General features: G+C 40.2%; 1 protein-coding gene across 2 annotated transcripts in view; it reads left to right on the top strand.

Annotated features, from left to right (window-relative positions):
- The window catches only part of cc2d1b (coiled-coil and C2 domain containing 1B), a 103,257-nt gene that overhangs the window by 50,484 nt on the left and 36,296 nt on the right, over positions 1–16,477 (top strand). For both annotated transcript variants that reach the window (XM_073063005.1, XM_073063006.1), the window contains 5 exons: positions 904–979; positions 3,057–3,161; positions 6,975–7,105; positions 9,716–9,788; positions 14,468–14,586. In XM_073063005.1, the coding sequence (XP_072919106.1) occupies positions 904–979; positions 3,057–3,161; positions 6,975–7,105; positions 9,716–9,788; positions 14,468–14,586 (504 nt within the window). The remainder of the gene's footprint in view (positions 1–903; positions 980–3,056; positions 3,162–6,974; positions 7,106–9,715; positions 9,789–14,467; positions 14,587–16,477) is intronic.

Here is a 16,477-nt window from a genome sequence, read left to right on the forward strand (position 1 = left end):
ACAGGTTACTATCGATGCAATGCTCCTCAGACAGGATGAAGAGGTCAATACTCCCCAATGCCATTAGGCTTTACAATTCTACCGCCAGGACTTAAGAACTTTTTAAAAGCTATTATTAATGCTTTTTGAGATAGTGATTTAGATGCATATCATATTTTTTTACTGAGTTAAGTATTGTATGTAATTAGTTTTGCTACAACAAGTGTATGGGACATTGGAAAAAAGTTGAATTTCCCCATGGGGATGAATAAAGTATCTATCTATCTATCTAATTGGTGGCAGGTTGGAGATACGTCTCTACCAAAGGAGGTGTAAGGTGCTCCTTCCCTCCACTAGTCCACAGGTTACCCTTGGGTAAGGTGTAGCGCCTGCTTTACCCCTCCCCCCCGCCCCTGACAATGGCAAACTGCTTCTGCAGAAAAAAATTGATCGCCTTTGTCGAACGATATGGCAGGTAATGATGATGATGAATCCCCAACGTTAAAAGATATTGTTATTAAGAATGTTTAGCTGTCTGTCTCATTGGATGTCTGACATTGGCCCTTCTGTTTGAAAGCACGTTGTTTATGCAAGTCACCTTGCATGAGAAGAATTGAGCAATGCTGACTCTCTCTCTAGTCAGAATTTCCACCTGCTTTATCTGCCTCTTGTTGACTTGGTGGAAATATGAAATGTTTTTACTTATGTTGTGGATTTAATCCTAGTGGTGTCTTCAACTTTAAGGTTTCAGGGCATATAATTTCCAAAGATTTATTTTAATCTGGGTTTCTTTGTAATGTAATTATTTGCTTTTAGCTTCATCTACAGATTTAATAATTTTGGACTTTTACAGCAGTGCACTGTTTTTAAACATAGAATAGACAGATTTGAATGTGTAAATTTTTATTTTGTTCTTTTTTTTAGAGGCTTGATATTGCGTTAAAGGCTTTGCACAACGGGGAACCAGTGGATCTAAGTAATTTGCTATCGTCATTAACAGGTGTAAATATATAACTGTTTTCAAAATGTATCTGCCTTTTATAGTTATGTTGAGTTAATAGCAGTTCATAAACAACTGGATATGTCTGCTTTACTGTTGTATGCATTTGTATGCACAAAAGAGTGACCATTGTGTTCCTGCACTGATTGCTCAGACAAAGCTAATCTCAGATAGTCATTTGTGATATTCGTTGTCAAATGCTGGTCTCTTCACAGGACTCTTTAGATGACCCTGCTGAGACAATTGAGATTGAGTACTATTTAAGAGGAGATGGGAAACGGCCTTTCATTGAGATACCAAATAGATGTTTTCAGGACTGTCATCAAAATGGTACTCCTATCACATCGGCAGAGAAAACGAGAATTTCCCAGATTGTGTAGACGTAGTATCTGTAAATGCCGTTTCCTGATTGGAAATAGTACTGAGTACCTTTTCCAACCAGTCATAATAAATAGGTTAGAAACATAGAAACATAAAATAGCTACAGCACAATACAGGCCCTTCGGCTTACAATGCTGTGCTGACCATATCCTTACCTTAGAACTACGTAGGCTTACCCATAGCCCTCTATTTTGCTAAGGTCCATGTAGTCATCCAGGAGCCTCTTAAAAGACCCTGTCATTTCCGCCTCCACCGCTGCTGCCAGCAGCCCATTCCACGTGCTCACCACTCTCTGCGTAAAAAAAACTTACCTCTGACATCTCCTCTGTACTTACTTCCAAGCACCTTAAAACTATGCCCTCTTGTGCTAGCCATTTCAGCCCTGGGGAAAAGCCTCTGACTATCCACACAATCAATGCCTCTCATCATCTTATACACCTCTATCAGGTCACCTCCCATACTCCATTGCTCCCAGGAGAAAAGGCCGAGTTCTCTCAGCCTATTCTCATAAGGCATGCTCCCCAATCCAGGCAACATCCTTGTAAATCTCCTCTGCACCCTTTCTATGGTTTCCACATCCTCCTGTAGTGAGGTGACCAGAACTGAGCACAGTACTCCAGGTGTGGTCTGACCAGGGACATGAATTGCTGCAACATTACCTCTTAGCTCTTAAACTCAATCCCACGATTGATGAAGGCCAATGCCCCGTATGCCTTCTTAACCACAGAGTCAACCTGCACAGCAGCATTGAGTGTCCTATGGACTCAGAGCCCAAGACCCCTCTGATCCTCCACACTGCCAAGAGTCTTACCATTAATGCTATAATCTGCCATCATATTTGACCTACCAAAATGAACCACCTCACACTTAACTGGGTTGAACTCCATCTGCCACTTCTCGGCCCAGTGTTGCATCCTATCAATATCCAACTGTAACTTCTGACGGCCCTCTACACTATCCACAACACTCCCAACCTTTGTGTCATCAGCAAATTTACTAATGCATCCCTTCACTTCCTCATCCAGGTCATTTATAAAAATCATGAAGGGAAGGGGTCTCAAAACAGATCCCTGAGGCACACCACTGGTTACTGACCTCCGTGCAGAATATGACCTGTTCTCAACCACTCTTTGCCTTCTGTGGGCTAGCCAGTTCTGGATCCACAAAGCAATGTCCCTTTGGATCCTATGCCTCCTTACTCCCTCAATAAACGTTGCATGGGGTACCTTATCAAATGCCTTGCTGAAATCCATATACACTACATCTACTGCTCTACCTTCATCAATGTGTTTAGTCACATCCTCAAAAAATTCAATCAGGCTCATAAGGCATGACCTGCCTTTGACAAAGCCATGCTGACAATTCCTAATCATATTAAGCCTCTCCGAATGTTCATAAATCCTGCTTCTCAGGATCTTCTCTATCTAACTAAAACAAATCATTATGAAGTAAGTAGAAAGCTATGTTCTTCACACAAACCAATTTTGAACTCTCGCACAGCAGAATCTGGCTCCTGACTGACTATTAATTTAGAAATGCTTGTTGCATCCTTGCAGAAGATTAGTTATTCAACCTGTCAGATTAAGTATTTCTTGTGGTTTTAATATATTGAACAGAAAAATCATGAGATATTATAAAGTGATTTACTAACTTTATTATGGTTTTATATATTAAAGTTATTCAAATATTTTGACAGATACCTCAACCCAAGACAAATCAGCAAGTCCTTCGAGGACAGTAACTCTTCCTGATCATCAAGAAGGTGGTCCTAAAACAGAACCTCAGGGAAACACAGAACCAGGTAGGATAGGTTAGGTGTGCTTCGTAAATGTTCTGTACTGGTATTTCTGAAATTTAATTTTATTATATAAATAAGAAAAATGGCATTTTGTGAAAATAATTATAGATTAAATTAAAAAATAATATACCATAGATCAGTGCTGAAAGTTTGAAACTATGAGGCACAATTTGTAATTCAGTTCCTTAAGGATATAGTGTAAGTCACAGTAAGCCAAATTGATGGCTCTGGACCTGTATTCACTAAAATTCAGAAGAGTGAGGGGTGACCTAAATGAACCCTATAATGGTGAAAGGTCCTGATAATGGATGTGGAGAGAATGTTTCCTAGGCTGGGAGAGTCTAAGACCAGAGGACACAGCCTCAGAAAAGAGGGAAATCATTTTAGAATGGAGATGAGGAGGAATTTCTTTAGCCAGAGGGTGATGAATCTGTGGAATTCATTGCCACAGGTGGCTGTGGAGACCATGTCTTTATGTATATTTAGGGCAGAGGTTGATAGATTACTGATCGGTCAGGGTAAGTGGGGAAGGCAGGAGTATGAGGCTGAGAGGAAAATTGAATCAGCTGTGATGAAATGGCTGAGCAGACTCAATGGGCCACATGACCTAATTCTGCTCCTGTATTTTATTGTCTTATGGTCTAAATTAGGAGGTACAGTTGGTACTAAGTAGAATGTAGAACATTACAGCAAGTCATTCAACCCACTAGGTTGTGCTGTCCTTGTAACCTACTCCTAGATCAATATACCACATCCCTCCTACGTAAACCTCTGTTTTTCTATCATCCATGTGACTATCTAAGAATTTCTTAAATGCCGCTAATATATCTGCAGCAAAATTATGCACCCCCTCACATTAGCCATTTCCAGCTGAGGAAAGGGTGCATGGCTATCCATTCTATCTAAGCCATCTTTTCATTTTGGAGACCTCTATCAGGTCACCTCACATCCTCCTTTGCTCCAAAGAGAAAAGCGCTAGCTCGCTCAACTACCTTTAAAAGATACGTGCTGTCATCCAAGCACCATCCTAGTAAATCTCCTTTGCACCCTCTCTAAAGCTTCCGCATCCTTCCTAAAATAAGGCGACTAGAGCTGAACACAAATTTCAAGTGTGGTCTAACCAGGGTTTTATGGAGCTGCAACATTACTTTGCAGCTCTTGAGCTGAATTCCCCTGCTAATGAAGGCCAACACACCAAACGCCCCAGGAATGACCCTATCAACTTGCGTGACAGCTTTGAGAGGTCTATGGATGTGGACCCCAAGTAAAATGGATAAAGTTAATGATGAAACTTTGGTCTCCTTCAACTAGCATTTTAACTTTCCCAAGCTATTGGGCAGTAGCTTGTTTGTATGTACTGCATGAAGAAATAGTTGTCATCTTAGAATCATTTTTCCATTTTCAAACATTCACAGAACTAACAAAAAACTGAGAATAAAGTCATTGAGTTTTAGAATGAAAAAACTAGTTTTCTGCTGAGCCTTCATATTTTTGGCTAGTTAGTGTCAAAACTGTTGGAATACTACAGTGCTTGATTTCTATCCTACAGTGAACTTTGAAGTCAAAGCCCTCTTGTTAAATTTTGATGTGTATTTTCAGTCTCGAGCTTCAACAGTTTACGTTATAAGTATTTTTGAGTATGGGTCATGAACTGCACAAATAACAGGATAAACTCTGGATATGCAGCAGAAGATTGTGAGTTGTTTGGTTTTCATGGATCTTACCACTTTGAAGTCAGTCCGCTTCAAGCGCAAGCACTGTGAGAGTCAAGTTTTTTTACTTCTCCAGTGCGTTCAACACCATCCGCCCTGCTCTGCTGGGTGAGAAGCTGACAGTGATGCAGGTGGATGCTTCCCTGGTGTCATGGGTTATTGATTACCTGACTGGCAGACCACAGTACGTGCGCTTGCAACACTGTGTGTCAGACAGAATGGTTAGCAGCACTGGGGCTCCACAGGGGACTGTCCTGTCTCCGTTTCTCTTCACCATCTACACCTCAGACTTCAACTACAACACAGAGTTTTGCCATCTTCAGAAGTTTTCTGATGACTCTGCCATAGTTGAATGCATCAGCAAGGAAGATGAGGCTGAGTACAGGGCTACGGTGGGAAACTTTGTCACATGGTGCGAGCAGAATCATCTGCAGCTTAATGTGAAAAGGACTAAGGAGCTGGTGGTGGACCTGAGGAGGGCTAAGGCACCGGTGACCCCTGTTTCCATCCAAGGGGTCAGTGTGGACATAGTGGAGGATTACAAATACCTGGGGATACGAATGGACAATAAACTGGACTGGTCAAAGAACCAGCATCAGAGGATGTCTACAAGAAGGGTCAGAGCCGTCTCTATTTCCTGAGGAAATTGAGGTCCTTTAACATCTGCCGGACGATGCTGAGGATGTTCTACGAGGCTGTGGTGGCCAGTGCTATCATGTTTGCTGTTGTGTGCTGGGGCAGCAGGCTGAGGGTAGCAGACACCAACAGAATCAACAAACTCATTCGTAGGGTCAGTGATGTTGTGGGTGTGGAACTGGATTCTCTGATGGTAGTGTCTGAAAAGAGGATGCTGTCCAAGTTGCATGCCATCTTGGACAATGACTCCCATCCACTGCATAATGTACTGGTTAGGCACAGGAGTACATTCATCCAGAGACTCATTCCACCGAGATGTAACACAGCGTCATAGGAAGTCATTCCTACCTGTGGCCATCAAACTTTACAACTCCTCCCTCGGAGTGTCAGACACCCTGAGCCAATAGGCTGGTGCTGGACTTATTTCCAATTGGCATGATTAACTTATTATTATTTAATTATTTATGTTTTTATATTGCAAATTTCTTCACTATTCTTGGTTGGTGCGGCTGTAACAAAACCCAATTTCCCTCGGGATCAATAAAGTATGTCTGTCTGTCTGCACTGCCACAGAACCATAGATTCATTGCAGCATGGATGGAGTCTATTCAACCCATTAGATTACAACCCCAGCTTTCTTTGGAGTTCCAATGCCACATACCTATAGCATTACAAATGATAACCACTCTCATTGATTTAAACAATAGATTTTCCTCTTCTGAATCATTCTTTTTCCTGTCACTTTAAATCTGTGTTCCCATCCCCTTGATACATCCATTCGGCAGATTAAGCAAATGGACAGTAACTTTGCTAATGCAATATGGCACAGATGTGTGAAGTTATTTGCTTTGGTAGTAAAGTCGAAGGCAGCATATAATTTACCGTAAATGGTATTAGATTGGGAAGTGTTAATGTAAAAGGAATTGGTGTTTGTGTATACCAGTGAAAGAAAGCAATCTTCAGGTGAAGCAAGCAATTAAGAAGCCAAATTGTAAACTGACCTTCATATCAAGAGGTTTTGAATACCAGACTAATGAGGTATACAGGGCCTTGGTGAGACCGCACCTTGAAATATGGTTCTCTTCTTTCCTGAGAAAGGATGTACTTAACAGTGTAGTGGAGGTTTACCACACTGATATCTAGGATGATAGGACTGTCACATGAGGAAAGATTAGGTTAACTAAGTTTGTATTTATCAGAATTCAAAGAATGATACCTCTATTAAAATTAACAACATTCTGGAAGGGCTAGAGAGCTAGATGATCATATTGGAGAGAAGGGATAACCATAATGGGTGGAGAAATGAGGGAAGTTGTGACAATTGACTTAAGGAGGTTGGGCAGAAAATGCTGCAAATGACATAAACATATTAGCGTTCTGTTTGCTGTAAAAATCTTATTAATATCTAATGAGTTGTTCCAAAGAAATTCTTAACTACAGCAGGTACAGATTATTTCTGTGATTCTAGGCCCACCACCAGCACCCAAAGACATACTGGAAGCTCTACAGCAAAGAATGGAGAGATACAAAACAGCAGCATCTCAGGCAAAAGCTACTGGAAATGATCGTAAGGCAAGGATGCATGAGAGAATAGCAAAAGTACGTTAATACTGAGCCATTTTTTCAGGGGTTTTTTTCAATCCCCTTTTAAAGATGTTTATTTCTTGCTTAACATGTGGTTCATGTATGTTTTAATGAGCTGTTCCATTTCATTTATAACCATGAAATAAATGGACACTCATAGCTTTATGCACTCAATGGCCATTTTATTTGTGAGATGTGTAGAGGCTGTTGATAAAACCATCTTTGTTATCTACTGTATATTCAGATCCTCTTATGGCTGATTCAATTATCCCCTCATTGGGAAGGCTTTGCATAATATAAAAAACAGCACTGTATCCTGCATTGCCTTGAATTGCAGATAGACACTTTTTTTCCCTTGATGCTCAGTCCAAGTTCACATGCAGCTGGTTCAAGGTTCCAATCAAGGCTTGAATCTATCTGCTACGATAGTTTCCAAACTGACATTTGATATGTGGATCTTCACAGGAGATTGTAGTTTCTTCTATGGCCAGGAATTAGCAAACACAGCTTCTATTTGGTTTACACCAAATGGACCTTGACTGTACACTGGTGGAGATTTATGTTCACCGATATGGAGGAAACCATTATTCTTACCTGACCCTGCAATGTAAGATTTCAAATCTAGAGCAATGTGCTTAACTTGTAAAAGTCCTCTCAAAGCCATTCAGTTGCATTAGGATGCTATGACAAAATCCTACACACATGAAAAGAGACTTAACTAGACACTAACATTGTGGACACAAGAGATTCTGCAGGTGTTGAAAAACCTGAGTAACACATGCAAAATGCTGGCGAAACTCAGTAAGTCAGGCAGCATCTATAGAAAGGAATAAACAGTCAACGTTTTGGTCCAAGACCGTTCATTAGGACGGGACGGGAAGGGAAGGGAAGGGGGAAGAATCCAGATTAAGAAGGTGATTGGTTGGGGGGATAGGGGGAAGGAAGAGGAAGGAGTAAAAGCTAGAAGGTGAGAGGTGAAGCCAGGTGAGTGGAGAAGGTTGAGGCGGGATGAAGTGAGAAGCTGGGAGCAGAAAGCTGGAAAAGGTAAAGACGTTCTTCCTTCCCCAGTAATCTCCTTATCTCCTTCCTGGCATTTATCCCTCTGAGCAGAAGAAGTGCAACACCTGCCCATTCACCTCCTCCCTCAACTCCATTCAGGACCCCAAACAGTCCTCCCAGGTGAGATGCATTTCATCTGCCAATTTGTTGGGGTAATCTAGTGCTTCCAATGCGGCCTCCTCTACGTTGATGAAACCTGATGTAGATTGGGGGACAGCTTTGTTGAGTACCTTCATTCCATTGGCAACAAGCAGGTTTTCCCGGTGACCACCCACTTTAATTCCCAATCCTCATTCCCATTCTGACATGTTGGTCAGTGGCTTCCTCTTCTGCCATGATGAGGCCATACCCAAGTAGGAGGAGCAACACCTCTTATTCTGTCTGGGTAGCATCCAACTAATGGCATAAACATTGATTTCTATAACTTCCAGTTATTTTTACCCCTTCTCCTTCCCACTCCTTCCATTCCCCCCTTACCTATTCTTTTCTCTTCGCCTGCCTATCACTTTCCCCCTTCTGTCCCTCCTCCCCTTTCTCCTATGGTCCACTCTCTTCTCCTATCAGGTGTTTCTTCTTCTTCAGCCCTTTAACCTCTTCCCTCTATCACCTCCCAGCTTCTCATGGACATTGTGGTGTACCTTCATGGTGACTGGCCAGTTGAATACTGCATTCTTAAAATGATTTGGTTAGAGCATTGAATATTTTGTTAGTGAGGCCCTGTTTCCTGGAATAAATTACAAAAGTGCATGAATTTAGCTCTAATTTCCTGGAGGTGATGTGATAAAGCCTACAATGCTGATGCAACTATTAAGTCTATATAAAAAATAGATGACCAATTTGTGGGTCATCTATTGCTAGTTTGTGGGTGACAGTTAATGTTATCTTTGTGAAGGTGACCAGAATGATGCCAGGTAACTTAAAATGAGATGTGCAAAGTTATTCAGTCTCCCTTTGTATTCTCAACTGGATAACCTGCCCCTTATACATAGTTTAGACCAAAAGTTTTAAAAATAGGTTACGTAACCATTGGGAAAATCTCATTCGGATACATGCATTTATAGCTCAGAAGTTAAAATGATGCAAATGGAGTAATTTTATATTTTAACAATTCTATGTTTTATTAAATAGTTGTAAGGAAGAACTGTGATATTTGTGTCTACAATAATCAAAAAGATAATGATAACATGAAAATAAAGTCAGCAAGCTTTTTGTTAGACTCTTCCAAGAATGTAAGGGAGTCATTAGAAATTTTCCCCAGTTAAGTTGTAGTGTTTGAGAACTAAGTACATTATGAAAGGGTTGCTAAGTGATAAGGCGCTATTTGACACGGAAAGTACCCTCTATCCCCCTCCCCCATTGCCTGACAAAAATCCAAGAGACCAGTTTTAACATTAAATATTTGAGAGTCCCATTCACAATGGCGTTTACTCTTTTGCAGATATGCAGATGAATATTCATGTATGCAGGAGCTATATTTACATAAATTAGTTTGAAATTGGTCAGTTGAAAATGTACATCAATTACACATCTCATCAAGTTGAGAATTTCTACCTTTTTATTATCCAGCAATACCAGGATGCCATCAGAGCACATAAATCTGGAAGAAAAGTGGATTTTGGAGATCTTCCAGTACCTCCAGGCAAGTATAGGGTATTCATTCCTTTGAGCAGAGCATTTGTACTACATGTAAATTACAAGAGTGTATAATATTAAGTGCATTTGAATGCCCGATGAAATTTTAAATATAACAAAATGTTCCTTCATTTTAACTTATTTTTAAATCTATGTGTTTGCATGCACAGGAAATGACTTTAATGGACTCTAATGGCAACAGAAATAGGACCATTAGACACAGGAGCAGAATGAGCACAGGTCCAAAGCCATCAAATGCGCCTCATACATTAACCCTTTCATTCCCAGGATAATTCTTGTGAACATCTTCTGGACCCTCCCCAATGCCAGCACATCCTTACTTAGATAAAAGGTCCAAAACTGATCACAGTACTCCAAGTGTGGTCTGACCAATGCTTTATAAAGCCTCAGCATCAAGTCCTTGCTTTTATGTTCTAATCCTCTCAAAATGAATGCGAACATTGCATTTGCTTTCCCGACCACTGACTCAGCCTGCAAGTTAAACTTTAAGGAATCCCTGGACTAGGATTCCCAAGTCCCTTTGCATCTCCGATTTCTGAATTTGCTCTCCATTTAGAAAATAGCCTAAGTTTTTATTTCTTCTACTAAATTGCATGACCGTGCACTTTCCTACATTGTATTCCACCTGCTTCTTCTTTGCCCATTTTCCTAATCTGTTTAAATCCTTCTGCAGACCCCCTGTTTCCTCAATACTGCTAGTCCATCTATCTATCTTTGTATCGTCCGCAAATTTGCCCACAAACTTATCGATTCTGTCGTCCAAATCATTGACATTTGAAGTGAAAAGCACAGTCCCAACACCGACCTCTGCAGAAAATAACCAGTCACTGGCAGCCAACCAGAAAGCAAAATGCAGTAAGAGTAGGTAGAGGATTAAATTAAGAAAGGATTAATGCTACGGCAGAGAATATAAAAGTGATGGTTGGTATTTTTATTCTGCATATTATGCATTGAAAAGGGCATGTAAACCAGGCACCTACAGAAGCTGCTAGGGGATTTTATTTGTATTGATCCCAGTACTTCAAGGTAATGCGACTGATAAAAATGGCCAACATAAAATATGCACACTGACAGGCAATTTGTCAAGCTAAAGGGTGGAACGTCGACCCAGTGCCTGACTATGAGGTGACTTATCAACATTCTAAAAGCAAGGCATTAGAAGCATTAAGAATAAAAACATTTTAATAATAGTAAGTACTTTGTTGATCCTGAGTGGGAAATTCTTTAGTTACAGCAGCAACATTTAAAAAAAAAACACTTAGCAATGTGCAGACTTAACTAATAATAAAGTACAGAATAATAAAATACACAATAATAATTTACCAATGTGCAATAATAATGTACAAAATAATAAAACAGACTATTGTACTATGATGGCTGTTCTCCTGTCGCACATGCTTACTGTATTTTGTGGGAAAGATTTTCTGTAACGATCGTTGTGACAGCGGAGGATGTTCGAAAGGGGGCTCCACTGCTTATTCAGTCAGTCATGGAAAGGATGTGTCTGATTGTCCATAATGGATAACAGTTTGTTTAGTGATTTCCTCTCCGCCACTAATTCAAGAGTCCAGGTTGTAACCAAGGACGGATCCAGCCTTTCTGATGAGTTTATTTAGTCTTTTTGCATCACCAGCACTGATGTTGCTCCCTCAGCATAAAGCTGCAAAAAAGACTGCATTCCCTATAGTAGACTGGTGAAAGATCTCCAACATCCTGCTGCACACATTGAAGGATCTCAGCTTCCTGAGAAAATAGTCTTTCATCCCCTTCTTGTAAACAGCCTTGGTGTTGGTTTCCAGTCAAGTCTGTTTGTTGAGGTGAACACCTAGTATTTGTACTCCTCCACCACCACAATTTCTTCTCCCAGAATGTATACAGGACTCATCACAGTCCTCTTCCTCCTAAAATCAATCGCCATCTCCCTGGTTTTAGCCACAAATTTTTCTGTGCAGTATCTGTCTTGGAAATTATAATGTATGTGGAAAGTCTTTCACTTTGTAAAGGCTTCTAACTATCTGGTTACATGCTGTTGGTCAGCCTTCATTGAATAGCTTTGATCTCTTTAATTTTTGCTAGACATGGCTGTCTAGTTCCGATTAATTGGAAGCATGCAGATGACCACAAATAAGAATCATTTATTGGGTAAGGCATGGAATTCTAATAATGGAATCTGAGATCAATCATCATCATCTGTGCAAATTAGCTGCCTGCCCATTTTTGGTAGGCACATTGGTTGCCAAATACAATTTATCAAAAAATTCAGAATTTGTTGATAAGCCGACTTGAAAACTTGTGCAGTTTTGAGTCTGCCGTTTCCACATTCTTCAGCAGAAGAAACAAATGTATTAAAATAAACATAAGCACCTGTGTTTTATTTGAAAGGTAATGCATGTGCATTCGTATACCCATATCAAATATGTTATAAATGTAACAGAGCTTAGTTGTGAAGAACCACTAGTTGAATAGTCCATGTTGAAACTCTTCACCTCTTCATCTAATGTTTCCTCACAACTGAAGAAGTTGGAGAATTGATGTTTTTAAATGCCCTGAAACATAACCTGATTTTTTTTGTTTGTTTCATAATGTGCTAATCACGATATCCTTTAAATATCTTCGTCTCAGCTCTACCTTGTGGTTCTTCCTTAATCTTAATCACTTTTGTGTAAGATTAATCAAGATGGGAGCACCATAATTCCAAATGCAGCAGTTAATTATTTTAAACAGTATTATAGCCCATGTTTTAGGTGGCCCTTTATATGCATTACTTGACAACTCTTCATCCTCAAGATTCCTGAGAATAAGTGCCATCCCAAGCTGATCATTGACTTGACAGTGGAATTCCCTTCAGTCATAGGAGATGAAAAGAAAAAGGTTAAAGCAGTGCAATACTTAGATGTATTTTCTTTTAAAAAAAACAATTTTCTTTTACAAAATGCAAAATTAAATAATATACTTGAATTTCTGCAAAAAAACCTCAAGCCACCTCATTATTTCTTCCCAATGTAATTTGTCCTTTGGAGTGTACTGGAAAGCAGGAAATAGTGGCATTCATGTAAAAACAATTTTTGGCAACAATGGTATATTTCAAAAGTAAGCTACAGAAAATACAGCTTTTCTCAACTTCGCCTGTATAATTTTTACGCATTGAAATATCAATTAGCATCTTCCTAGCAGCCCTTTTGAGGAAAGGTCTCCCCCGACTCCACCCCATATAACCATATAATAATCACAGCACGGAAACAGGCCATTCCGGCCCTCCTAGTCCATGCCGAACTCTTAATCTCACCTAGTCCCACCTACCTGCACTCAGCCCATAACCCTCCACTCCTTTCCTGTCCATATACCTATCCAATTTTACCTTAAATGACACAACTGAACTGGCCTCTACTACTTCTACAGGAAGCTCATTCCACACAGCTATCACTCTCTGAGTAAAGAAATACCCCCTCGTGTTTCCCTTAAACTTTTGCCCCCTAACTCTCAAATCATGTCCTCTCGTTTGAATCTCCCCTACTCTCAATGGAAACAGCCTATTCACGTCAACTCTATCTATCCCTCTCAACATTTTAAATACCTCGATCAAATCCCCCCTCAACCTTCTACGCTCCAATGAATAGAGACCTAACTTGTTCAACCTTTCTCTGTAACTTAAGTGCTGAAACCCAGGTAACATCCTAGTAAATCGTCTCTGCACTCTAATTTATTGATATCTTTCCTATAATTCGGTGACCAGATTCCTGTTTTTGTACCACCTGCAGATCACCAATCCTTGCATGTCTTTCTATGAATTCTTGTCATGACCTCCAGTGTCTCAAAGCACTTCACTGTTAATGAAGTACTTTTGAAGTGTGACCACTAAATCCTGTATGCAGTGAGCTTCTCGTCAAATAAGATTGGTTTAAGGGATGAATATTAGGACACAAGGGAGAGCTTGGCTGTGTTTTGTTAAGTGTCGTCTGTCAAGTGAGACCATGCTGTAACACTTTCATCTGAAAAATGCTAATTCACAGTTTGCTGCATTGCATTATTAGACTAGAATACTTTATTATAGATGGAACTCTGGAGTGCAACTTAAATGTAAGGCTGGGTTAATAATGTTACTGCTGATCAGGGCTAACAAAATGAAAGTGGAACATTTCCTGTTATCTTTATATTGCACTTGTAATGAACATCACTAGTTTTTGTTAAGTGTACAGTACAGACAACTTAGATAACGGTGCACAAAACCATAGAGCTATTGAGGTTACTGCTTCAGAGTAACCAAATAATATAGCAAATATTATTTTTCATAAATTATTGTCTCAGAACAAATTTCACACCATCAGCATTTTATAGCAAACTGGTTATTAATCACTCATTTTAATTTTGTTAAAGTACAGTTGAGTGAAGATGTAATGGTTATTTAAAATTAGCTGCTGTTGTGAGGAGATATACCACAGATGGATTTAGCAGTTCATTGACTCATCACAACGGGTGTTGGTGCAGTGGTGGGGGGGGGGGGGGGGGTGTGGTTCCTGAAGGAGAGAATTTGTTAAAAGATGGAAATAAAAATCCTGAGTGAGTCAACTTGCCCTCTTTAACAAAATTATGTGAAACAAACGGGCATGGAAATTAGCAAAGAAATTTCCAGATTTTTCACGATTGCTATGTTGAATTTTTTTGTAGGATTTCCAGCTATACCAGGAGTGGGAGGAACATCTGGAGACATTGGCATCACTGGGACACTTCAGGCTGCTTCCAGACTAGCTACTGCTGAAGCTGAGATGGAGGAGGACGATGGCGAGGTACTAGATATAACGAAACCCATAAACCTTAACTGATTCCGATTTCTCATTTCTCAAAGAAAGGTGTGGTGCTTATTATCCTCTAATATTCTTTGAAAGTGACTGTTCCTTAGATGGCCAAGATGTTTCATTGAAAATTGGAATGGTTTAAGATTAATTTTTGCTGAGCACCTATTCCATCCAGAAAAATAAAGCACATGCAGACTAGCATGCTATTTATGTATTAATGTCCTTATTTTTTGTCATGTCATGTTGGGAAATTGGAGGCTGACATTTCTGGATCAAGGTAGCAGAATGAGTGTAAAAGAGGCAAATCATGGGAAGCAATCTCAGCACAGGACATTGGAAGAATCATTCAGTGAAGAAGGGTGGGAGAAAGTATTATGTGGGTATTTGGAAAGGTCATCTTGTGAAGGTGAGGAGGTGAATAACTTCTCTAATATTGAAGTTCTGGTGCTTTAAAAAATTTAATTCTTTTCTTGGGCTTCAGATTTTACAGATATCAAGATGATATTGCTATTTTAGTTTTGATATTCACAATTTAAAGAAACCAAGCGTTGCATTTCTTTTACCAGTTTCTCCAATTCTGAACTGTCATATTTCTCCTTGGGATAAGCCCATATATTATTTCCAGTGTTAGCAAAGATGAATATTAAAAATATCAATGCACCACACACTGGTCTAGCAGAGATAAGACTGGAGTCTTCCCTGAACTCTGCCTACAGTAAGTGAGTAAGATGGTAACAATTGGCTGGGAAGTTCTGACCAACCAATTTGTAAAAAATGACATCAAGCCAAAATTTCTTCTTCTTCAATGAAAAGCCTCTATTTGAGTGTGAGAGATTACAGCAGCTTTAATGTAGAAATTGACACAAGCATCCTTTACTGACCTCTTCCTGACCAGACCTTGCTGTGAGCTAAGCCCTGTGTTAGAATTGCAAGTAGTCAATCCAGGAGGGCTGTGTGTCGAGCCCTATGCTTTACACACTCTTCACACATGACTGCACCCCCATCTACACCTCCAACTCCATAATTAAATTTGTGGACAATACCACAGTGGTTGGCCTGATCTCGGACGAGAATGAAACAGCCTACAGGCTCGAGGTGGATCATCTGACGGAGTGGTGTTAGGACAACCACCTGGTCCTTAACACTTCTAAAACAAGAGAGATGATCACTGACTTCAGGAGATCAAAGGACAGAGTACACACCCCCCTCCATATGCATGGAGAGGTAGTGGAAAGTGTGGAAAACCTAAAGTTCCTTGGAGTTGTGCTGTCAAAACAGCTGACATGGACCACCAAAATCTCACTGCTTGTAAAAAAGGCACAACAAAGACTCTTCTTCCTCAGAAAGCTGAAACAGGCCAAACTCCCACAAAAGCTGTTGCTAAACTTCTACAGAAGCACAATTGAAACCATCCTGACCAACAGCACCACAGTGTGGTATGCCAGCTGTACAGCCGCTGAGCGACAAGACCTGCATCGTGTGGTGAAGGCGGCCCAGTGAATTGTCAGGATGGAGCTCCCAGGACTGGACACCATCTATTCCAGCAGACTCAGGAGGAAAGCAATATGCATAACCAGAGACACCACACACCCCGGCCACTCCCTGTTTCACCTGTTGCCGTCCAGCAAAAGGTTTAGGACACTTAAAACCAAAACAAATAGACTGAGGAACAGCTTCTACCGCAGAGCTGTGGCCTCCATCACACCGCTCCCACAGAACAGTGACTGAAACTGTGAGCACACACATGCACACACAAGGGCTCAAATACTTGCACTAATGGCACTTTGTGCATTACTGTGACATTCTGGTGCTGCTGCAACTTATTTTCTGCTACTTTTCTATTTAATACTGTTTTTCTATTACTGTCTTGTTTTTATCTACC

This window comes from Hemitrygon akajei, chromosome 12 (genome assembly GCF_048418815.1).
Source record: "Hemitrygon akajei chromosome 12, sHemAka1.3, whole genome shotgun sequence".
NCBI lineage: Eukaryota > Metazoa > Chordata > Chondrichthyes > Myliobatiformes > Dasyatidae > Hemitrygon > Hemitrygon akajei.